General features: G+C 33.6%; 1 protein-coding gene across 1 annotated transcript; it reads right to left on the reverse strand.

The window, feature by feature from the left end:
• Positions 1–1299: 1299 nt before the first annotated feature.
• LOC101891078 (facilitated trehalose transporter Tret1) lies at positions 1300–27367 on the reverse strand. The gene is made up of 7 exons (XM_059130833.1): positions 27346–27367; positions 19337–19439; positions 16968–17197; positions 2603–2733; positions 2156–2487; positions 1679–2091; positions 1300–1624 (listed from the first exon to the last, which is right to left on the reverse strand). Exons 2-7 carry the CDS (start codon positions 19410–19412, stop codon positions 1424–1426), a joined length of 1383 nt encoding a protein of 460 aa, XP_058986816.1. The 5' UTR covers positions 19413–19439; positions 27346–27367; the 3' UTR covers positions 1300–1423.
• Positions 27368–27403: the final 36 nt, after the last annotated feature.

Below are 27403 nucleotides of genomic sequence, written 5' to 3' on the forward strand. Positions count from 1 at the left end.
CGCTATCATTCGAACGAATTGAGATAGAAGACTAAAATTTAAAAACCAAAACCAATTTTTCGTTTTTATACCCTCCACCATACTATGAAGGGTATATTAACTTTGTCATTCCGTTTGTAACTCCTCGAAATATTCATGTCAGACCCAACAAAGTATATATATTCTTGATCAGCGTAAAATTCTAAGTCGATTTAGCGATGCCCGTCTGTCTGTCTGTATGTTGTAATCACGCTATCATTCGAACGAATTGAGATAGAAGACTAAAATTTGGCACACATGTTTATTTTTTCAGTAGGCAGGTTAAGTCCATAACGGTACGAGTTTAGGTACAATACTCACCAAAATTGTTTGGAATTTCGTATTTGAAGTTTGTAATGGATGCTGCAGCCTATGACGGAAAATTGTCTATGTTGGTCTAGGTCTTCGCACAGCTCCGATATAACGGAACCTCCCTAAATACGATATTTTAATGATTTTAGCTACATTATTCACCGTTTATTTCAAGTTCCGAATTAGAATTTGGTGATGACTTATGACAAACAATGCCTGTGTGGGTCCACGTCGTGTAGACACCAATATAGCGGCTATATTCGGTATTTTTAAAATATTAACAGAATTTTTTAAGGATTTTATTTCAAAATTCGTTTCGAATGATGGAGGATATTCAAAGTTCGGCCCGGCCCTGCTTTTTAACTTGTTTGTAAAATACAATAGTTTTATCTTGGAATTTCCAAAATCCTACTCAGTTCACTTTTTGTTAAGTACGAATGCAAAAATATTTAGAACATTTTAGTACTTCTCGTACACTTTTAGTATTAATCTTTAAAATGTCCTTCCGAACCCTTTTTGCTGATTATAGGCATATGTACCTATTTACTAAAAATCCGAGACGTTGCTCTTCCCTGTCGCTTTAGCCCGCACGTTGTGACCTTTTTGTCTTGTACCACGAAGCGAGCGACCAGCTCTTGAAAAACCATAGAATTATTATTAGGCCGAATTAGGCCGGGTCAATATATATATTAGACAGGGTCAATATATATATTGGTTGTGTAAAACCAAGGATAGTCACTCTATTGTGATGGAAATGCCCTCATCCTGTAAAAATTTGGTTTATGATTTCATACCATTACAATTGGTCCCCCTAAGCATGCCAAAAAATCTTCATTTATTAACTACATCATCAGATGGACATGTTTAAAGTGTCATTGCAAATTACTCGAAAAAAGTCCTTCAAATATCTATAAGTTTTCTAGTATAGAGTCACTTGACTTAAATGTTAATAATTCTGTCGCCTATACATCCTTTTGTCTATTTATGTTATTTATTATTATTTTCTCTATGCCACAGCTCGACGAAACTCCATTTGAATAAAACTACAATAAATTCAATATAGTGTTTGACTTGGTCACCAAATGTACCAATGTTAGTCCGAGTCCATTGATTTGCCTTTAGTTTCTTTCAGAAAAACGAGCATATACAGGTAACTAACGGCACACACCAGCGCACAGGACCACATTGTGGTGGATATTCCAAAGGAGTCCATGTAGAGTGGGAATATTTTGAGCATTGCAAAGACGAGCAAACTTAGAATAGCCATAGAGGCTGATGCACATATCGGTCGGATCTGAAAACAAACGTGATGTCAGAATAAAGGCTTTAAGCAAAGGTGTGTTCATACCTTGGCGGGAAAAATTTCGACCAAGACAACAAATGTGAGGGCTATCAATCCCATGTTCCCCACAAACGATACAAATGACATTAGCAGCAAAGGAACAAAGGAATACTGGGACAGATCCATTGTTTGGGCATAAAATGTAAAGACTCCAAAGGCAGCCAATCCTACTGCCATACCACCGGTCGACCATAGCATCAGAATTTTACGACCGAAGATATCAACGAGCAGAGTGGCTGCGTAAGTACCAGCAATCTGTACAACGCCCATAATTATCGTACAGGTGTTTGGGTCCATACTGGAACCAGAGTTTGAAAATATGTCTGACATATAGTTGACAAATGCAAATATCCCACTGAATTGATTGACGAACAGAAGAACCGCTGCTGTGGCAAAGCACTGTAGGGCATCTTTGGTCACTAAAAAATACAAAGAAAAGGATTACAAAAAAGTGCAATTCACATTTGAGCCGATCAAACTCACAAAAGTCCTTGTAGGTCACAGATCCACTATCGCTCCTATTTTCAATTATCGATTTTAGCTGGTCAAAGGCTGGATTACTGATGTTTTGCTTGTTTTCCGAATTACACATTTGGTAAAAATTGAATGACTTTTCGGCTTCCGCATACTTCTTCCTCCTCAGTAAATGCTGTGGGGTTTCGGGCAACACAAATGCCAAAATCAGATAGACCATCGGCAGCGTCACTATACAGAACGGTATGATGTGATATGCCACATGAGTGGAAACAATGAAGCCAATTAGAATTCCAGTATTGACCGATAACATGAGCATAGTTGCCAGAGTTCCACGAATGCTGAAAGGATTACGTTTCTGTATTTATTTTTATAAAAAAAATGTCAGTTTTCTCTTATGAAGATTTTTTTTTTGAATATTGTAATTAAATTAATTTCATATTTTTTCAAACTCACTTGGTGTCGGCAATTTCACTAATAAATAGGGGGAAAACCACGTAACAACCGCCACCTGCAAATCCACCAAGGAAACGGCCAATCATTAGAAACTCCACATTTCTTGCAAAGTAAATAAGAATCCATAAACACTGCAATTTAAAATGAAACCCTCTATTATGCAAATCAAAATAGGGAAATAGCAATCATGTTTGACGGTGCAGATCTTCTGATACCCATCTCCAAGAGATCCGTTAGTGCAAAAAGACTCTGCTTTGCTACGAATTCCATAAAAAGAGAGGTGTTACTTATTTCGAAATATTAGGTATCGATTAAACCCTCATACGAACTTCAAATACCAAATTTCACACAATTACCTTACATTAAAATGTCCGAGTAAAATAAATAAATAAATAAATCAAGACACTAAATATCGAAAGGTGACTGTTTTTGGGAGATGTAGGACCTTCAACTTTCGGCCGAAGGGATTGTTACTCATTACGAAGTTTAAGTTTTAAGCTAATCTATTAGGAATATGATTAATTTTGTAAAAATATCGGATATTTGGGTTGTACCGTTACATTTGGGATATACGAAAAAGGTAGACCTATTTGGACAATTTTCTTCGAGATGGATTTGTATCCATTACGAACTCCAAATGCCAGATTTCGGTTAATTCCATTTAAAGATATGTCTAAAATCATCAAAATTCAAATAGGGTCTATACGAAAACGTGTATTCAATAGACTGTTGTATGGAAACTGTACGATATCTGGAACAGATGTAGCATGTCTTCGCACTAACAGATAAAAGACAGCCCTGCCGCAAATTTAAGCTTCGTATAACAAATCGTTGGGGACGCTGGCGGGATTTCAACCTATAGAGGAACATGGCTAAGTCAACATAGTATATATATATATTGTCGAGTCTAAAATGAATATTTGGATGAGATAAAAAATAATTGATAAACTAAATATACAGGGTAAAATGAAAAAACTCTGCATGCGCAACCCAAGAATAAATACAAAATTAGGTTCCTCGCTTCATTTCCAGCGCACAATGGCCACCAAAATTTCCGGATGCCAATCCGTTGGACTATTGTGTCTGGAGTATTTTTATACCCTCCACCATACTATGGAGGCTATATTAACTTTGTCATTCCGTTTGTAACTCCTCGAAATACTCATATCAGACCAAACAAAGTATATATATTCTTGATCAGCGTAAAATTCTAAGTCGATTTAGCGATGTCCGTCTGTCTGTCTGTCCGTCTGTCTGTTGTAATCACGCTATCTTTCGAATGAATTGAGATAGGTGGCTAAAATTTTGCACACATGTTTATTTTTTCAGTAGGCAGGTTAAGTCCATAACGGTACGAGTTTAGGTACAATACTCACCAAAATTGTTTGGAATTTCGTATTTGAAGTTTGTAATGGATGCTGCAGCCTATGACGGAAAATTGTCTATGTTGGTCCAGGTCTTCGCACAGCTCCGATATAACGGAACCTCCCTAAATACGATATTTTAATGATTTTAGCTACATTATTCACCGTTTATTTCAAGTTCCGAATTAGAATTTGGTGATGACTTATGACAAACAATGCCTGTGTGGGTCCACGTCGTATAGACACCAATATAGCGGCTATATTCGGTATTTTTAAAATTTTAACAGAATTTTTTAAGGATTTTATTTTTTGAAAATTTCCAAATTCGTTGCAAATGGTGGAGGGTATTAAAAGTTCGGCCCGACCGAACTTACTGCTTTTTAACTTGTTGAAAGCAAGGTTGGCACTAAAAAATGCCAATGTGTCGATCACCTTAAGCAAGCGCTTCGCCGAAATGGGACAAAATACCGCAGAACAAAATTCGGGCAGCGTGTGATGGTTTCATTGGCCGTTTGAAGGCCATAATTCGTGCCAAAGGTGACGAATTTGAACAAATCTAAACTTATTCTAAAATTTGATGAAATTTTTTCCTTTTATTCAATAAAATTAGGTGCTCAGATCTATGGTATACTTCAAAAAAATTATTTGAAAAATCCGCCTATATGGGAGGTAACGTTACATGACAGCTGTAGGAAAACATGGTCAAAATATTGAATTCGGATATTACCGCCTGCCTGCAAGGGTTGTTTTGACTTTAACGTGTTTACAAAAGACGGACGGACATGGCTTATTCAAATTGGAATTATACTCTGATCAAGAACATATGTATATGTCTAGTTGGATGATGAGCTACAAATGGAATGACAAACTAAGGTATCTTCCATTTCATATATGCCGGAGGGTACATAAACCAATAACAATACAGTTAATTCTGTGCTGAAAATTTGTTATGACTCTGGATTGAACTGAAACAAGAACCCGCCGTTTCAGTCAGCGTTTTGCACTTCAGTGTATATGTCTGTCCGACAATGCATACTCCGGATCAATGGGATAGAACAATCTGTGGTTCTTTTCGGTTGTCAAGAATTCATCAATCTCAGATATGTATGTTTCGGCGAGTGTGTTTGACCTACTGTCAGACATATTGGGTGTCAATGATGTTTATCAAAATGGTTGGCAGCGAACGAAAATAAACTATATGAAACGTTTGCAATTGTTTCGTTCTGTATTTTCTCCAAATACAAAACGAAACAAACCCGATATTAAGACAACGGACCATATTACATAGAGTATATTAACTTTGTCATTCCGTTTGTAAAATCCCTATATATACGTCGTAGACCCCATAAAGTATATAAATTCATAATCAACATAACATTCTAAGTCGATTTGACGATGTCCGTCTGCCTGTTGAAGTCACAATGCAGCCCTCATTATTTGATGTGTTGTATTGTGTCCTGCATGGTTGGGATTGAAAATGAAATATATCGGTCCACGTTTTGGAATGGCCCCCATATAAAGGTTCCTCCCGATATTCGGTATTTTGATGACTTTTGCCACATTTTTTCACGAATTTGTTTAAAAATTGGCCTTTGTAGGTCATACACTGGTGGCCAAAACTAAAGCATCTGAAAGTACAAGGAGAATGAATGCCCTGTAACTTTTTTAAAAATTAAGAAAATGAGAAAGTTTTTCTTGTTTTAAATTAGGTACATTATTCACTTTTTAAAAACCTAAAACAATAAACCAAAATACATTTTTATATAAAAACTAGCTGGCCCGGTCCGCGTTGCCGGCCCGTACTTTTAGTCTTTAAAGCATAAAAAATCACAGATCTGACTTATTTAGGCGGCACAATTTTGATTATAAGTAATGACTCCATTATAATTACTCCAATTTTGATCATAAGTAATGACTTGATTATGAGTAACTAGCTGGCCCGGTCCGCGTTGCCGGCCCGTACTTTTAGTCTTTAAAGCATAATAAATCACAGATCTGACTTATTTAGGCGGCACAATTTTGATTATAAGTAATGACTCCATTATAATTACTCCAATTTTGATCATAAGTAATGACTTGATTATGAGTAATGACTCCATGACTAAATATAAATTAATATTCATGGCAAAAATTATAATTACCGTCGGTTTTAGATATTTTGAATAGCTTGATCTTATTTTTCAGCTATAGGCTTTAATTTGAGTGTTAAATACCTATATGATAAAGAACATCTATAATAGCCCCATGTCAAAATTCAGATCAATTTTTGATATTGTAAAAAGCATTCAAATGAGCTATAATTTGAAATTTGTATTTCCAACGTTTAAAATCCCGTACTGCGTGGTATTCAGTTTTGTCCACCTCATACTTGAACGCAGAATGTTGTCAGAATAGCCAAAAAAATTATTCTTTTGCTCCGATTACCGTAAGATGGGCATTAATTATTTATCATTTAAATTGTGCGGTGGAGATCCAATAAAGTTACTTTATAATTTCGTATTTTTTTCATGTTTCTGCCACAATTTACGTTATATAGACGTACATCCCAAATCTACGTTCCCAACCAATATTCTCTTGGGGGTTACAAATTCAATAGGTTACCAAAATTTCTTTTCTGACCACACATTGGTTGGGAAAGTGGACTTGGGGGTATACTAATGTGGGGACTATACTTAAATAAATTCCTATGAGGATAATTATCTGTGAGATGATTTTCTTTCCCAGGGTTTTTTACCCCAGGTAGCCTCAAGACTAAGATGCGTACTTTTCCGAAAAATAAAAATTTATAAGAAGAGGTTTTCTTCCCCCTTAGAAACAAAGATGTCAAAAAAGGGCAAAAAAAATGAAAAAAGTGGCCAAGACCCCGAAAATACCTTAAATCATATGATGGTGATACCAAAACGTGATAATTTTTTGCAAAGATGGTTTCTTCTTAAATTATCAACATAAGCTAAAATTAGTACGAAAAATATGGTTAAAATGTAGAATATACTTGAAATCGGGTTGTTCCGTTATCAGGGGTTATGACCCATATCATGACCTGGTAAAGCGATTAAAGGTATCTTGAGTGTTTAGGAAGAATTTCTATTTTGCGTTCTTTATAGTCGGTATTTGACTGATTGCAGTCCCAATGTATTTTGCATTTTGTGTTCTCATTTGACAATTTATTGTCATATGAAAGAAGCAGGTCCACTTTTTTAAATTAACCCCATAACGCTTCTTCGGTCATTTTTGTTTGTTTAAATGTGTTCGCATCTTCCAGCTGAAGCACGATGTAGGTCCCGGAGTAGAAAGCATTTAACATCGTATTACGCCCTCATTTCATTTTTAATATTATTCATTCAGAATTCAAACCAATAAAAACATGTACACTTCAATATAGAAAAAAGAAAAAGAATCTTCAACTGGTTCGCTGATTTTTTGCGGCAAATTTTTAAGGTCCTTACATAGTTTGTCGGTAGAATGTACTATTATTTTGATATTCGATTCCATTGAAAAATTGTCGATTTTTCCCGATTTTAGAATTTTCATATAAAGCGACAACGGATAAAATTGTTATTTATAGATTTTATGTATTTATTGGGTATTACGAATAAATACATAAAATCTATAAATAACAGTTTTATCCGTTATGTCTTTATACTACCCAAAAAACGTACACATCATATTAGAATTAAAAAAAAAAAACACTACAAATGTACATTCGAAAATAGTAAGTCAAAATGGAAAAAATATGCAATATAAAACATTACTATTGTATATTTTAAAAGTCAAAATAAAAATGTTCAAATTTCACATTTTTACGCGATTTTTTTTTTTGGATTTTATTCTTTTCTGCCAAGAGGCAATTCCGAATTTGTCTAAATCGTTGAAATCAGACCGGCGGTCTTTATGTTATAAGAGTAGTAACTAACACAACTTTCTTTTACATATAGAGAGATAGATGTAAAAGTAGGCGAGTTCCTCAGCCCCTAAATAAGTACTTAGGTTTGGATGGAAAGCCAACAGCATCTCGTGTAATAATTATCAAACCGATATCTACACTATTTTGGCAAATATAAAGATTTTAGATAAATCGTAATAGTGGGCGTAAAAGGAGGCGTGGTTAATATTTTTTTCTTTAGAAACCTAACTCGGGGTATGACGAACGTTTGTACAAAAAATTATGCAAATCGGTCCAGCCGTTTTCAACTGATTCCGTTACCAACAAACAACAATTGATTTTTATATATACAGAAGACTAGCTGGCCCGATCCGCGTTGCCGGTCCGTAGTTTTTGTCTATTATGCATTTGTCCAAGCATAATTATTCACAGATATGACTGATATAAGTGTTCACGTACAGGTCGATTAAAAGTGTTTTAAAATACCTGTACCCATTTTTAAAGCCGTGGGCTTCAATATTTAAACCGTGGGCTTCAACTGTGTGGATGTGCTATACAAATCTATTAAAAAGTATATATCAATCTTATCGCCATGTAAGGGATCAAATAAATTTTTAATATGGTTAAAATCGTAGCAAAATCTTCCAGTCAAATGAGCAGTAATTTGGAATTTACTGTATTTTGTATACTATATAATTGAGGGCTGAATGATTTAAGAATAGCCAAAAATAATTACTTTTTTAAACCCATTACCAGTTAGATTTTCACCCCCCTAATACACATTATTAGCCAAATTCTTTGAAATATGGTAAAATCAGGAGGTACCTTCTTTATATGGGCACTACTCCGAAACATCGACCTACATTGAAAACTTTCTTCTACCCCTTATAATCCAAGATGACAAATAGAGGCCAAATCAAAAATATAGCAGAACAATATAGCATGTCATAGCATTTCGCGTGATTTAAATAAGTAAAAATAGTTTTATCCACCTTATAATTGAGGGCAGAATGATAAGATGGGAATTAATTTGTTCATGTTTCCACAATTTATTTTACATATGTACATCCCAAATCTACGTTCCCAACCAATATTCTCTTGGGGGTTACAAATTCAATACAATACAAAATTTTCTTTTCTGACCACACATTAGATGTGAAAGTGGACTTGGGGATACTCCAATGTGGGGACTTTACTTAAATAAATTCCTATGTGGCAATTATCTGTATGATGGTTCCCGACCCCAGGGTGGCATAAAAAAATTTTTTTAGCCAAATCAATTGATGAATGTGGTCAAGACCAATATGGGCCCTACTCTGAAAATTTCAAATTGTATGCGAAGAGGTTCTCTACCTCCTTAGAAACAAAAATGCCAAATAAGGGCCAAAAAATGAAAAAAGTGGCCAAGACCCCAAAAATAGCTTAAATCAAAGATGGTTATATAAATATGAAATCGGGTTGTTCACTTATCCGTGAGTTATGATCGATATAAAGACCTGCAAAAGCGATTTAAAGTATTTTGAATGTTTGGGAAGAATTTCTGGAAGGATATAAAACCTTTTCTTACTAAAAGTCCCAGCTGAACCATGATGTAGGCCCTGGAGTTGAAGGGTAGATGTCAGTTAACATCCTATTTCGGACTTATTTCATTTTTTTGGTTTAAAATTGTATATGATGAAATATTATTCTTTATTTTGTTCACAAAAAATCCACTGAATTCAATATGATAAGACAAATTGAAAAAAAAGACAAAAAAGAATAACAAATTGAAAAAATCTTTAACTTGTTCCCTGATTTTTTACAGCAATGCAATGAGATCTCTTGTTCATGATTTTTTAGCGATTTTGAAAAAGTAATGATCTTTTAACTTTGGTGTGACCGCGTTAAATTATTTCGATATTATCTACTAGCTGGCCCGGTCCGCGGTGCCGGCCCGTAGTTTTTGTCTATTATGCATATATTCCCAAGCATAATTATTCACAGATATGACTGATATAAGTGTACACGTACAGGTCGATTTAAAGTGTTTTAAAATACCTGTACCCATTTTTAAAGCCGTGGGCTTCAATATTTAAACCGTGGGCTTCAACTGTGTGGATGTGCTATACAAATCTATTAAAAAGTATATATCAATCTTATCGCCATATAATGGATCAAATTAATTTTTAATATGGTAAAAATCGTAGCAAAATCTTCCAGTCAAATGAGCAGTAATTTGGAATTTGCTGTATTTTATATCTTCTATATATATAAATGTAAGTTGTGTTAGTTACTACGCTTATAACTTAAGAACCGCTGGATTAATTTTAACGATTCACACAAATTCGGAGTTGTCTACTCTCCGAAAAGGATAATATCCAAAAAAATCGCGTAAAAATGTGATATATTAACATTTTCATTTTGACTTTTCAAATGTACAATAGTAATGTTTTATTTTGCATGATTTTTTTTCCATTTTGACTTACTTTTTTCTAATGTACATTTGTAGTGTTTTTTTATATTTTATTTTTGAATTCGAATATTTATACCAATTTATTTAATTGACTTGATTTCTTGAGAACTGAAATTGATGGCGGGTTACATGGAAGTGTAGTAGCGAATTATGTGGTGGCGAAACGGAATAGATGATATCGAAATAATTTAACGCGGTCACACCAAAGTTAAAAGATAATTACTTTTTCTAAATCGCTGAAAAATCATGAAAAAGAGATCTCATTGCAAAAATCAAAAAAAACATTTTCAATGGAATCGAATTTTAAAGTAATAGTACATTCTATTGACAAACTTTGTAAGGAAGGATCTTAAAACATTTGCTGTAAAAAATCAGCGAAAAAGTTGAAGACTTTTTCAATTTGTTATTCTTTTTAAAAGAAAGTTGTGTTAGTTACTACGCTTATAACTTAAGAACCGCTGAACTGATTTAAATGATTCATACAAATTCGAAATTGTCTCCTATCCGAAAAGGATAATACCCAAAAAAATCGCGTACAAATGTGATATATCAAAATTTTCATTTTGACTTTTGAAATGTACAATAGTAATGTTTTATTTTGCATGATTTTTTCCATTTTGACTTACTTTTTTTCTAATGTACATTTGTAGTGTTTTTTATATTTTATAGCTGAACCCGGTGCGCTTCGCTACCCCTTTTGATTTTATATGCATTCAAAATTTTATTTACGAATATATGTTGGTTAAAAAAAAGTTAAAAATTAAAAAATAATTTTGCACTACTTTAATGCGTAAATAACCAAAACCATTAGAAAAGCAGTGACATGACATACATACACGAAGGGTTTGTCTTTCGGATTTATTTATTTCATAGCAAATACCAAGCGTGCAGTAAACTGCAATATTTTGAAGTTGAGTGGCATTTCTATTGCAATTAGTGAATTCGAGATAGCAACATACTTCGCCGTAATAAGCGTATTTCAAATCAATTGTTGTGTTGTTTTTTAGTGTTAGCCTAAGGCGCTGTGGGTCAATGGTTCTTATTAAAATCAAATCCCAATCTGATCCGATTTAAATATAATTTAAAAAAAAAATACTTCTACACCAAACTCCGCCACACCTTTCATATTTCATTGAAATTGGTGCGTCAGATATGTGAAATCGGCCGATAATATATATATGGGAGCTATATCCAAATCTTAACTAATTTCCAATTAATTTGTCACATTTATTATTGTAACCAAATTCCGCCACACATTCTGAATTTCATTGGTATCGGTCATATATATCATGTTTGGTACATAACATATATGAAATCGGCCGAAATATATATGTTAGCTATATCCAAACCTCAACTGATTTCAATATAATTTGGCAATTTTTTCAAATTACTGCTCATTTGACTGGAAAATTTTGCTACGATATTTACCATACTAAAAATTAATTTGATCCCTTACATGGGGATAAGATTGATATATACTTTTAAATGGATTTGTATAGCATATCCACACATTTGAAGCCCACGGTTTAAAAATTGAAGACCACGGCTTAAATATGGATACAGGTATTTTAAAACACTTTTAATCGACCAGTACGGGAACACTTATATCAGTCATATCTGTGAATAATTATGCTTTGACAAATATGCATAATAGACAAAAACTACGGGCCGGCAACGCGGACCGGGCCAGCTAGTACTACATAATTGAGGGCTGAATGATTTAAGAATAGCCAAAGTTAATTACTTTTTTAAACCCATTAGCAACTTAGATTGTGCATTAGAGTCCTCATAAGTCCCCCTAACCATGTCAGTCTGTTTGTCCGCCAAAAGGTGGACTTGAGAGGGTATTATAACATGGATAAAAATTCTAAAATTTGTAGATATGTTGAAATTTTAGTGTAAGATTTCCACCCCCTAATACGCATTATTAGCCAAATTCTTTGAAATGTGGTTAAATTAGGAGGTACCTTCTTTATATGGGCACTACTCCGAAACATCGACCTACATTGAAAACTTTCTTCTACCCCTTATAATCCAAGATGACAAATAGAGGCCAAATCAAAAATATAGCAGAACAATATAGCATGTCATAGCATTTCGCGTGATTTAAATAAGTAAAAATAGTTTTATCCACCTCATAATTGAGGGCAGAATGATAAGATGGGAATTAATTTTATTTGTCATTTAAATTGTAAGTTGGATAATTCAATGATGATTAAATAAATATTCGGTCCCGTGCTACTTTCTTATATTTGTAATTTCTTCATGTTTCCACAATTTATTTCATATGGATGCACATCCCAAATCTACGTTCCCAACCAATATTCTCTTGGGGGTTAAAAATTCAATAGAATACAAAATTTTCTTTTCTGACCACACATTAGATGTGAAAGTGGACTTGGGGATACTCCAATGTGGGGACTTTACTTAAATAAATTCCTATGTGGCAATTATCTGTATGATGGTTCCCTACCCCAGGGTGGCATAAATAAAATTTTTTAGCCAAATCAATTGAAGAATGTGGTCAATACCAATATGGGCCCTACTCTGAAAATTTCAAATTTTATGCGAAGAGGTTATCTACTCTCTTAGAAACAAAAATGTCAAATAAGGGCCAAAAAATGAAAAAAGTGGCCGGCCAAGACCCCAAAAATAACTTAAATCATAGATGGTTATATAAATATGAAATCGGGTTGTTCCCTTATCCGTGAGTTATGATCGATATAAAGACCTGCAAAAGTGATTTTAGGTATTTTGAATGTTTGGGAAGAATTTCTGGAAGGATATAAAATCTTTTCTTACTAAAAGTCCCATTCGCTCTACTATTTTGCACCTTTTATTTCAATATTGGTATATTACTTATTATTCTCCCAAAGAATTTTGCATTTTGAGCTCTCATTGGACGGATCATTGCCACGCTTTGAAATGAGCCCCATTAAGCTTTTTCGGTCATTTTTGTTTGTTTAAATGTGTTCGCATCTTCCAGCTAACCCACGATGTAGGCCCTGGAGTTGAAAGGTAGATGTCAGTTAACATCCTATTTCGCACTTATTTAATTTTTTTAGTGAAAAATTATTCTTTATTTTGTTCACAAAAAATCCACTGAATTCAATATGATAATACAAATTGAAAAAAAAAAATTGACAAAAAAAAGAGTAACAAATTGAAAAAGTCTTCAACTTTTTCGCTGATTTTTTACAGCAAATGTTTTAAGATCCTTCCTTACAAAGTTTGTCAATAGAATGTACTATTACTTTAAAATTCGATTCCATTGAAAATGTTTTTTTTGATTTTTGCAATGAGATCTCTTTTTCATGATTTTTCAGCGATTTAGAAAAAGTAATTATCTTTTAACTTTGGTGTGAACGCGTTTTATTATTTCGATATCATCTATTCCGTTTCGCCACCACATAATTCGCTACTACACTTCCATGTAACCCGCCATCAATTTCAGTTCTCAAAAAATCAAGTCAATTAAATAAATTGGTATAAATATTCGAATTCAAAAATAAAATATAAAAAAACACTACAAATGTACATTAGAAAAAAGTAAGTCAAAATGGAAAAAAATCATGCAAAATAAAACATTACTATTGTACATTTGAAAAGTCAAAATCAAAATGTTAATATATCACATTTTTACGCGATTTTTTGGATATTATCCTTTTCGGAGAGTAGACAACTCCGAATTTGTGTGAATCGTTAAAATTAATCCAGCGGTTCTTAAGTTATAAGCGTAGTAACTAACACAACTTACATTTATATATATAGATTCCGTTTCGCCACCACATAATTCGGCACTACACTTCCATGTAACCCGCCATCAATTTCAGTTCTCAAAAAATCAAGTCAATTAAATAAATTGGTATTAATATTCGAATTCAAAAAAAAAAAAAAAATAAATATAATATATATAATATAAAAAACACTACAAATGTACATTAGAAAAAAGTAAGTCAAAATGGAAAAAAATCATGCAAAATAAAACATTACTATTATACATTTGAAAAGTCAAAATGAAAATGTTAATGTATCACATTTTTACGCGATTTTTTTTTTTTTTTTTTTGGATATTATCCTTATCGGAGAGGAGACAATTCCCAAATTTGTGTGAATCGTTAAAATCAGTCCAGCGGTTCTTAAGTTATAAGCGTAGTAACTAACACAACTTACATTTATATATATAGATAATGTATGGTAAAGTCAATTAACCAGATTTTGGCTTGGACAAAACAAAAGCAACTCTGTTGTACATTCATATGACCGCTGCAATTTCAGTAGTTTTTACTGTTATATTTATCGCTTTTTGCTTCCTTCGACAATTTCGCTTGTCATAAATCGTTTTTGAGAAGTTTTTTACAACAGCATGTGATTTTCTTTTCGTTTTTTAAGTACTGCCCAAAAAAGTTTAAAAATGACTAGAAGCAAATACAGTACATGAATAAAACAGCAAATTATCAGTGACTATGAAAACAAAATATCACAGAAAATGATTTTCGAGAAATATTTCATAAATATTTCTGTGATTTCATAAATATTTATGTATACTAAGACGGTTTTATGAAAGTGGATCAGTAGTAACAGTCTATAACGGAAGAAGACCGTGAAAAACTTCAGCCCGTACTGATCAACAAATTGTGAGAGAAATAAAGAGAGAGCAATCATTGGATATAAGCTCGAGATCAGTGCGTAGACCAGTAGTGGCAGCTGGTCTGCATGCCCGTAAGACATCAAAAAACCATTTATATCTGAAAAAATCAAAAAGGCTTTCGGAAACGATAATTTTAAGTGGAATCAAGCTCAATGGAAAAAAACATTATTTCTGGGATGAGTCTACGTTTAATATTAAAGGCTCAGACGTGAAAAATTTTACGGTGAGAATACAAAAAAATGAAGGACTCAAGCCGCAGTGTTGCAAAGGTACAGTGAAGCATGAGGGAGGGTCAAAAATGGCGTGGCGCTGTTCTTCTTTCAATGGGCTTGGGCCGATCCATGAAATAAATGAAGTTATGGATCGGTTTGTTTACAAAGATGTGTTGAGCATCACGTTGTTCCCTTACGATGAGTAAAATATTCGGCTAACTTAGGTGTTTCAGCATGACAATGATCCCAAACTTGCATCAAAACTTGTCAAATATTGGTTGCGGGAGTCATAAATCGATGTTTTGTTATGACCGGCACAATCACCTGACCTAAACTGCATAGAAAACCTTTAGAGTATCGTAGAGAGGAAGATCAATCGAGATTCGGGAAGAATAAGCACAACATTTTCCAAAGAATTCGGGGTGCCTGGGAAAGCATACCAAAGGATCATATTGAGCGTGTTATAGATTCAATGACTCGTAGGTGTGCAGCTGCTATCAAAAGTAATGGATGCTATCGACTACTAGCCAAAATTTAATTATTTTAAATTAAAAAATCAAAAAGTTGCTTTAGTTTTGACCAAGCAAAAATTAGGTAATTTTAGTTTTCCATATATTATTTTTCGTTCAAAATTATTTTTGTATTTTTAGTTTCTTAAAAGTGAATTAAAGACCTCATTTAAAAGTGGAAAAATAATTATGTTTTGTTTATTTTTGTAAAAGTTACAGGACATTATTGTCTTTGCGATTGTAGTTGCTTTAGTTTTGGCCACCAGAGTAACAGGTTCTAACTCGTGTGGCGAATCATTGTATGTATAGTTCCATGTTTTGGTATAGCCCCATATAACAGTACCTTCCGATATTTGGTATTTTGATAATTTTTGTTACATTTTTCACGGATTTGTATAAAAATTGGTATTTGTAGTTCATAATGGGTTCTAGCTCCGGCGGCACAACATTGAATATTTAGTTCCACGATACCCACGATATTCGGTATTTTGATAATCCTAGTCATATTTACCCACGAAATTGTTTCAAATTTCGTATTTTAGAAGATTTGGTAGATGACAATGCTTGAAGTATAAAATTTTCTATAAAGGTTCCCGTTTTGGTATGGCTCCCATATAACGGCCTAACCCACTTTATAGTTTTTTTATATATTTAACATCTTTCTCCAATAATATTACTGGTATTAGTAGTTTAAAGTGGAATACGTTTGAATTCAGATACTTTTATAAAAATGTTTTCTTTACCCAATGGTTTAAGTTGGGCCCGGCCGAAGTTTGGCCAGGCCGAACTTAATGTCTTTTACTCATTCATTCTTAATTTCCAGTCTTACTGAAAATTTTGATAATTTCATAAGATTTTTCTATTTTGAATTTTTAAATGTCTTAATTTATTTTTTCGATAAATGCTCTCATTTGTTAGGGATGGCACATATTTCAACTTAGTTCTGTAAGTGATTTGAATGGAACAAAGAAAAAAAATCTTTGTTCGCTTAGCAAGTTTTATGTGAGGAATTAAGAAGATATTTTATATTTAATTGTCGAACAACGAATAAAGAGCGAATCAAGTGTCATATGAACTTAGCATTAGTAGCTTTTGAACTACTGTGATTGAACTTAGTTGTCTGATGGAGTTACTGGCCGACCTTTTATAGACTATGGTCGACTTGTTAGCTTTTATGCCATTTTTCCATGACCAATATTTTTCGGCAACCCCTAAAAATAGAACGCCACTACTAGTATCTATTGTCGACTCAAGAGATCAGTGGAATTTCCCGTACGTGCACTGTTATACTCACTATATGTGGTGGCGCCAGAATATATATACAAGCTTTTCGTCCGATTATGTTTTGTAAAAAGCCTATGGCAAGATTCCCACAAACACTACCAAGCCCAAGCAACGAACCAATCCACGATGCATCTTCGACGGTCACAGGAAACTCCAACGGACTTGTGTCGGATTGCAATTTTGAAAGTGTTGGTGACAGCCATCCCAAGCCGATGCCATGTGAAAAAGTAAGAATGCAAACTTGAAAAGAAAAAAACAAAACGAATAATAAGTATATTTTGATCTATTCACAGGTGTAAGGAGAAGCTATTAATATAGAAGAGTGTGTGTATTAAATTAAAGCAGACACAACGATCGTATACTTGATGATTTTAATAAATCCAAATAAATGCATAGCGATAGGATGTAACAATTTATATAGAGCGTTGCTCGCTTACACAACAGTTTCTGTAAGAGAGAGAGAGAGAGAGAGGGAGAGAGAGTGAGAGAGCGCAATTGGATAGAGCAATTTTAATGATTGTCTTACTGACAGTATACATATTCTCACTTGGAAACTTTGTCTAGTAAAACTTTCCAATATGATCAATTGTTCCAATAATAATCAATTGTTTTCCAACCTGGCGTTTACACGCGACAAATTGTTTTAGATTAGAGTTGCACCCTACCAGCATTATAAAAAATCAAAGAACAATTAGTAAAAAACAAAAGAAGAGAACGAATAAAGATATAATTGAGAGGTAATCAAATTAATTTGGATAACTACGTCACATCGACAAAATTGGTGCTTTCGCCAATCAATACGTAGACTACACATGAAAATAACTTAGAGTAAATTTCGAAGATATACAGGGTGAGATAAAAAAACTGCAACAAAGTCAAAACCCATAATTTTTACATTTTTTTTTTAATTTTATTGAATGAAAGCAAAAAATGTCGGAAATAGCATCAAATTTTAGAATAAGTTCGGATTTATTCGAATTGGTCACTTTAGGCACGAATTGTGGCCTTCAAACGGCCAATGAAACCGTCACACGCTGCCCGAAAGATACTCTGCGGTATTTTGGCCCATTCCCGGCGAAGCGCTTGCTTGAGGTGATTGACACTTTGGTATTTTTTAGTGCCAACCTTGCTTTCCAAAATACTCCAGACACAATAGTCCAACGGACAGGTATTCGGAGAATTTGGTGGCCATTGTGCGCTGGAAATCAAGCGAGGAACCTCATTTTGTAACCATTCTTGGGTGAGGCGTGCTGAGTCCTGTTGGAATGTCCCAGGTCTGCGGCCAAAATGTTTGCGTGCCCAAGGCTTTAATACACCCTCCCGAATATTTTCGCGATAATATTCGGCATTTATTCTGATGCCACGGCCGATGATTACGAGCGGAGAGCGACGTCAGCTGTTATGGCGGCGCACACTATCACCATGGCCGGCGCTTAAGCTCTGGTGGCCAACCGAAGGTGCACATTTTCAGCTGACCTGGTTGGCAAGGAAACACGATCATTTTGTTTGTTTAACAACTGCTGGACAACGAATATTTTCTCATCGGAAAAACCAAATTCAGCAGTTCACCACTTTCGGCCAAACGAAGCAACTCATTAGCTCTTTATAGTCTATTTTCTTTCTGTTGCGGTGTAAGCTCGGAGTAAAGCCACTTAAATTCCAAAAAGTGCAAGAATTTGGAATGTAAGTGGCTTTACTCCGAGCTCATTTTTCAATATTTGCCGAATGGAATATTGCGATATGTTCAGCACACGAGCCATTTTTCGGCCATTGCGACGCGGGTTTCGATCAAGTCGCTTCTTTACTTTTCGAACCATTTCTGGTGATGGTGCTGTTTTCTTCCGTCCACTTCCTTGACGTCGGGCTACGCTACCAGTATCACGGTAACGAGAGATGGTACGAGACATAAAAGATTTATTCACATTTAAATGCTGGAGTGCTCTAACGATAGCAACTTGTGGTTTTCCAGCCAAATATAAAGAAATCACACTATCACGCTTGAATTCCATCACGAATTACTTTTTTCCGAAAAATTCTCACCAAAAATGACAGCAGTCTGAAGTTGGTTGCAGTTTTTCCATCTCACCCAGTATTTCGAAACAATACTTTCAATCACAAAATTCGGACACACTAAGAGGCAATTGTAATCAGCTGCTCCATATATTTTCATTATACCATAGGTTTAACTTTCTCACTAATCCAAAAATGTCATTTAATATTATATATGTTTATATAAAATTGACCGTTTTTGTAAGTTAAGAGACCCATAAAAAACAATCTAGTTCCGAATTGTTTCGTTCAAATTGAGCCAAAACTCCAGACATCTGATGAAAAAATTCTATGCAGATATTTGTCATTGACGTTCGTCCCAATACACACCTGTCAGTGTTGCCAAAACTTGATGTCGAAAGCGGTTTGTTAAAATACTTGTTGAATTGATGGTATTTTTCGCCATGGCCTCTGCCTTCTATGTGGTTAGTACCTAAAATGAAACAAAACAATGGTTATTTTGTATCTGAGAAACAGTGGATCGCCATGGATTTTTGCTGAAGATTTCCGTGGCACTTTAATGGTCCTAAGCCATGTTATCTGTGTATGTGGGTGTGTGTGTGACATCATGATATATGACAAGGCCCCCATGTTATTATTGCAATATTGGGTTGCAACGAATTTGAATTTAATTTGAAAGATAATCTCAACAATTTCTCTTCAAAAAAGTTTTTTGATTTTTATTTTATTTTTATTTCAGAACAATGAATTAATATTCAAATAGTTTATTAACAACTTCATCGCACAGAAAGGGTGTTATTTTCAAAAGGAAACAGTTTTTATAAATCTCAAATACATTTTTAAATTATAACAAGTAAAAAAATCATTAAGTTCGGCCGGACCGAACTTTTAATACCCTCCACCATTGGGCAAAGAAAACAATTTTTATATATATGGGTATATTAAGTTTATCATTCCGTTTGTAACTCATCGAAATAATAATTTTAGACCCAACAAAGTATATATTCTTGATCAGCATAAAATTCTAAGATGATTTAGCCCTGTCTGTCCTTGCGCCCTTCTGTTCACGCTACAATCAAAACGAATTAAGATAGGACGCTAAAATTTTGCACAGATCTGTATTTTGTCTGCAGGCAGGTTAAGTTCAAAGATAGGCTATATCGGTCCACGATATCGTATAGCTCCCATATAGCAGAACCTCCCCCCCATATTCGGTATTTTGATGATTTTAGCCACATTTTTAATCGAATTGCCTGAAATTCTACACAAGGAGTTCGTTGTGAACACTTTATCCCCTGAAATAGAATTGTCTATATAGGTCCACGATATCATTTTTCAACAGAATTGTCTAAAATTCCACACGAGAAGTTAATTGTGAGTACTTTACCCACAGACATAGATTTGTCCATATAGGTCTACAATATCGTATATCCCCCCAATATATCGGCACCTTACGATATTCGGTTTTTTTAAGATTTTAACAGAATTTTTAATGTATGTAATTTTTTTTTTTTTTAAAGTTTGCCAATTTGTTCCAAATGGTGGAGGGTATTCAAAGTTCGGCCCGTTAAACTTTTCAAAAAAAAAACATAAGCAGGTTAGGCCGTTATAAGGGTTAGAATATACCAAAACGGGAACTTCTATAGAAAGTTTTATACTTCAAGGTTGTCATCTAACAAATCTTCTTAAATGCCAAATTTGAAACAATTTCATGGGTAAATATGACTAGGATTATCAAAGTATCGAATATCGGCGGGTATCGTTATACATGTGCTATAGGAAAATTCACATTTAAATGCTGGAGTGCTCTAACGATAGTCACTTGTAGTTTTCCAGCTAAATATAAAGAAATCACACTATCACGCTTGAATTCCATCACGGATAACTTTTTTTCTGGAAAATTCTCAGCAAAATACTTTTGTACGCTTGTAAACAATATAGTGAGCTGTCACTGGAATAATTTTAACAGCTGTCGGACATGTGGCTTAGAAATGACACCCTGCATATGGGAAATATATCTAAATCATTTTTTAAGATGAATGTTCTGAGATCGTAGACACATTATGTTTTTGCGGATGTTTAAATGTGATGTCGACCTATCATTTCATCTTGATCGGACTATAAATAGAGTCTGTAATAGTAATGTAATAAAGAGGTTTCATAAAGATAATCAAAAGTATAAAAATATTAAATTTTGCGTTTATGAAACATTTCTTCTTTTCTTTTTTAAGAACTCTTTTCGAAACAATTTCTTCAACTATAGAAGATTCGTTCAATCCTGTAAATCTATCTACGGTTATACCTTATTAAATGTTTAAATAATATTCGTCAAACAATACTCGTATTCTAGGAGTAAGTCAAGTAAAAAACATCTGACATTCATTTGACTGTGTGTTTTTTATGTTTTTCTCCATACAGGCCATGCCCTTCAAAACATACACTACCATATACCTTATTTTGCCTCAGGAATATATTTTAATATTTCAATTTTATGCGTTAATATTTTGCACACATGAAACTCAAAATATATTTCGCCATCTCTTCAGTCCTGACTCGGTACACACTAATATCTATAAATGTTTGTTATCCAAATTCGGAACAATATTTAAATACTAAGAACAGTGAAAAAAGTGTTTTCTCTTCTTAATAATTTAAGAAAAGTGCTGGTCATAAAATCTGACGCTGATAAAAAAGTAATCTCGCTTTGTTGTCACACTATGACTGTCATATTTGAGAATCCATAAATCTCTCTACGTATGCCCAGCAACTGGGAACTGTTAAAACCAAATACTGGAGATGCGAGGTATTTATTTGTTTTTGTGTTCATCAAATTCAAATACATAGATTTGAAATTGCAAGGCAGAGGTGATCAAATATACATCTAATTATATCGTACATATATCTGTATATAAATAAGTACAGGGTGAAGCTGATATCTTTTCATTTTTTTCATAGCCGTTAAAGTTTTTTTTTTAGAAAATTGTGTTTGTCAATTTTCACTATTGACATATGACATATACATGAATGATTGGCTTTGCCTGTATTCAACAGCCTTTTTTGAGCTGAGTTTCAATTGGATTTTCCACAGGTCAAAATGTCCATGTCTATTGGGCAATTAATGCGACGAAGGCATAAATCGACTTAAAATGCAATATTATGAAAGCATCAAAAATAACTATTTTTTCCTTCTTAATGTAACAAACGAACACAAAAAGACATAATACCCTGTATCACAGTGCGGTGTATGGTATAACCATTTGTACTATTTATTCAACATTATCTATTTCAGCTATGACGTACATATTTACACAAAATATTGTCCAGATATTTCACAACAATCCGAAATTTTGGGTTGGTATAAAAACATACAAATATTAGTTTATAAAGTTAATAATATAGACATCTACAGATTAAATCATCTGCCATGTAGCGACATTTTTTTTCGAAACGCCATGTATGTTGTATATACACCCGTTAACAACGTTACTCACTAATAAACCCATGAATTCCTCACAGATAAAACGCACTAGTCAACTATTTCAAGACATGGAGATGCTTGAGGATTTATCTTTTAAAATAACAAAAAAAAAAAAAAATAAACATAGTAACACACAATGCATTTGTTTTTTATACCCTACAACACTATGTGTTGGGGGTATTATAAGTTTGATTGGGCCAAAAATTATGTAATTATGTAAATTATTATTATATAAATACTAGCTGGCCCGGTCCGCGTTGCCGGTCCGTAGTTTTAGTCTTTAATGCAAATTTTGCATAGCATAATATTTCACAAATCTAGCTCATATTAAAATTTAAATATTGATTCGACTAAATAGAAATAAATAACTATGGAAGGAGGGCAGAATAATTTCTGAATAGTCAAAGTTAATTACGCTTTTACACCCATTACCATAGCACCTCAAATTGCGCATTAGAGTCCCCAAAAAGTCTATGTTCTTGTTCATAGTAAAATTCAATGACGATTAAACAATACCCGCGTTGTTGTCCGCCAATCGGCAAACATCACTATAGATCGGCGGGCCTGGAGACTATATGGGGACTGTACCAAAATATTTACGTATGTTGACATTTTTCTGTAAGATGGTTCTCTACTCACAAAGTAGCCTAAATACAGCAATTAATGGCCAAATCAGTTGAAAAACGTGGCCAACACCACGGTCACAGCTGAAATCAGGGATACATTTATATAAGGGTTATACCAAAACGTGGCCCAACCAATATTCTCTTGGGGGTTACAAATTCAATAGAAAACAAAATTTTCTTTTCTGACCACCAATTAGATGTGAAAGTGGACTTGGGGATACTCCAATGTGGGGACTTTACTTAAATTAAGTCCTATGTGGCAATTATCTGTATGATGGTTCCCTACCCCAGAGTAGCATAACTACAATTTTTAGCCAAATCAATTAATGAATGTGGTCAAGACCGAAATGGGCCCTACTCTGAACATTTCAAACTTTATGCGAAGAGGTTCTCCACCTCCTTAGAAACAAAGATGCCAAACAATGGCCAAAATATTAAAAAAGTGACCAAGACACCAAAAATAGCTTAAATCATACGATGGTTATATAAATATGAAATCGGGTTGTACCCTTATCCGTGAATTATGATCGATATCATGAACGGCAAAATCGATTTAAGGTATCTTGAATGTTTGGGAAGATTTTCTGGAAGGATAGAAATCCTTTTCTTACTTAGAGTCCCATTCGCTCTACTATTTTCCACCCTTTTTATTTGGTATTTTTCTGATTGTACATTGGACGGATTATTGTGAAAGGAAAGAAGTAGTTCCACGCTTTGAAATGAGCCCCATTAGGCTTTTTCGGTAATTTTTGTTTGTTCAAATGTGTTCGCATCTTCCAGCTGAACCACGATGTCGGCCCTGGAGTTGAAAGGTAGATGTCAGTTTACATCGTATTTCCCACTTATTTCATTTTTTGGTGAAAATTTGTATATAGTGAAAATTTTTCAATTAGATAATACAAATTGAAAAAAAAATTGACAAAAGAAGAATAACACATTGAAAAAATCTTCAACTTGTTCGCTGATTTTTTACAGCAAATGTTTAAAGATCCTTATATAGTTTGTCAATAGAATGTACTTCTATTTTAAAATTCGATTCCATTAAATTATTTCGACATCATCTATTCCGTTTCGCCACCACATAATTCGGTACTACACTCCCATGTAACTCGCCATCAGTTACATTTCTCAAGAAATCAAGTCAATTAAATAAATTGGTATTAATATTTGAATTCAAAAATAAAATATAAAAAACACTACAAATGTACATTAGAAAAAATAAGTCAAAATGGAAAAAAATCATGCAAAATAAAACATTACTATTGTACATTTGAAAAGTCAAAATGAAAATGTTAATATATCACATTTTTACGCAATTTTTTTGGATATTATCCTTTTCGGAGAGGAGACAATTCCGAATTTGTATGAATCGTTAAAATCAATCCAGCGGTTCTTAAGTTATAAGCGTAGTAACTAACACAACTTTCTTTTATATATATATAGATTGGTTAGGATATATGGATCTTTCTATCTCGCCGAGCTGAGTCGATCAAGCTATGTATGTCCGTCCGTACGTCTGTCCGTAAAACCATAACTTTTATGTAAAAAATAAGTAAATTTGCACTAAACAGCGAATATTTTTAATTCTGCTGAAATCACAAAAGCCCAAAAATTTCACTTCTGACCGTTACATTGATGCTAATATCCAAAATATCGCATATATAGCAAAATATCTACAATCTCATACATAATGAAGGGGATTTTAGTTAGACCGCTTATAACTCAAGTACGGCTGGACGGATTCTGAAAATTCTCACAAATTTGGATTGTCTTCTTGCAAGAAAAGGATAAACATAAGAAAATCGCGTGAAAATATGTCAATTCAAAAGTGAATGCGCATGCGATTTTTTCATATTTGACTTACAATATTGAATTTTACGTTTGGTAATATTTTTTCACCTTATAACACTACGTTTTTAGATTATTCGAAATTATCATCCGATTCTCAAGAAATTTAGCATGTGGATAGAATTAGAGTCAGAATTAAAGCTTATTATTTTTCAAGATATATATTAAGGGGATCAAATGGACCAAAAATTAAAACTTTCCTGATCTTGAAGAGGCTCTACAGGTCACAATTAAAAAACAATCGACATGGAATTTTGCATTAAGTCAAGGGTTGGGACAGCGCAGAAGTAAAGCATTTTTGACCATCCGTGAACTATGGTTAGCGGTAAAAATGGACCACAACTTTTGTGTGAAATGTTTTTCGATACCCATCTGCTCGACATAAAGAGTAAATATAGAAAAATAGCCCCGGTTAAAAACCAAAGGCCACATATGTGCAGGACAGTATAGCATTATTTCAAATAATTGACTAAAATGCGTTGGGACCTAAGGAGGTTTTCCAATATATTATGGTGTTGCAGGGTATCACATGGTAGGCCCCGCACGACTATAGCCTTTGCTTACTTGTTTTTAATATACTTTTTTACATACTGTAAAGTAAGTACATACCATACAAAGTATAGTATATTTAGTTTTTCATTCCGTTTGTATCTCGTCGAAATAATAATTTTAGACCTATACTTTGTTGATCAGTGTAAAATTCGAATACGATTTAGCATTTCCATTCGTCCGTCGTCTGTCCGTCTGTTGTAATCGAATTAAGATAGGAAGCTAAAATTTTGTCTGCATGCAGGTCAAATTCGAAGATGGGCTATATCGGTCCACGATATCGTAAAGCTCCCAATATTCAGTATTTTGATGATTTCAGCCAAATTTTTCAATGGAATTGTTTTAAAATCCACAAAAGAAGTTCTTTGTGAGTACATTACCCCCTAGAAGAGAATTGTCTGTATAGATCCACGATATCATATATCCCCTATATAACTGTTCCTCCCGATATTCAAATTTTGCATATACAGTTACTACAGCCTATGACACAAATTACTTATGTACAACCACGTCATCGTATAGCCCCCATATAACGGTTTTCATTTAAGCGGTATTTTCCGACAGATTTTTTTTTTTTTAAATTTTCAAGAACTTAACTGTTTTTTTACTTGTTTTTTTAGATAATTTTTAGAGACTGCAATTTTACTATTCTAAAAAAAAAATAATGACATTTGTTACTCTATTCTGTGCACCATGCAATACCTCAGATAATGAAATCAACATTCCGTTTACATAACTAACAAGAAGGATTTTTAGCTCACATGATACGAAATGGTACCAAAAATGATACTTTTTAGTACCGCTGTAGTACGAATTTCCAAAAACCCAGCCTTATCTTACACCTACGGATGAAGAGTGACCCTCATCGATTTCGACAAAAAATTAGAAAAGATATTTTTTGGGCGGTATCTGATGTTTTGTACCGAATTGGATGAAACATAAGTATGAAAGCTATAGGTATATCTCAACCGATTTTCTTCTTACATCTAGGATGAATTCTCCTCCTCGAATTACTCATGATAGGCCCAACAAAGTATATATTCTTGATCAGCGTAAAATTCTCAGTCGACGTAGCTATGTCTGTCTGTTGTAATTCCGCTATCTTTAGAACGAATTGATATAGAAGCCAAAAATTTTGCACACATGAGTATTTTGTCAGTAGGCAGGTAATATTCGGTACTTTGACGATTCCTAACAGAATTATTAAAAATCCTATACTTATAGTTTTAACGAGTCCTGTGACAGAACCTCCTTATAACTGTATCTCCCTATATTAGATATTTTATGTATTTAAACCATATTTTTAAAACGGATTTGTTTATAATTCAGTACTTAGAGTTCGTAATGGGTTCTTCCTCCCGTGGAAGATCATTGCCAATATGTTCAGATTTTGCCATAGTATCCCCCACTCACGTTTCAACACTTCCATATATTCGCTATTCTGATAATTTTGACCACGTTTTTAAGGGAATCGTATAAAAATCGATACGTAGAGGTTATAATGGGTTCTGCCAGAAGCTCATTATTTATCTTACCACTTATAAAGCGGTACCTCCGAATATTTGCTATTTTGGTGATTTAAGCCACATTTTTAGCAGATCTTTTATAATTTCGTATTTAACACATTGACAACAGCTTTAGCAGGAAACCGGTATCGGTATTTACAGCATTTTTAAGAATTGTTAACAATCAATTAAGCACACAAATTCCATCTTTTCTTTTCAGTTTTCAATAACATCATTATTACCAAGTGTATTTACGGAAACGCAATAAAAACTAACAATGATCGCAATGAATCGGTATAACTGTATTCGGGTGATGAAAATATTTTGAATAACGTAGAAATTAGATCACAGTTTTCGTATTTCAATTATTACGGTATTTTTAAGGTCGTCAAATTATCGGCAATGAGTTATAGAAAAGTTTTGGCATTTA

Source organism: Musca domestica, unplaced genomic scaffold, assembly GCF_030504385.1.
Source record: "Musca domestica strain aabys unplaced genomic scaffold, Musca_domestica.polishedcontigs.V.1.1 11, whole genome shotgun sequence".
NCBI classification, from domain to species: domain Eukaryota; kingdom Metazoa; phylum Arthropoda; class Insecta; order Diptera; family Muscidae; genus Musca; species Musca domestica.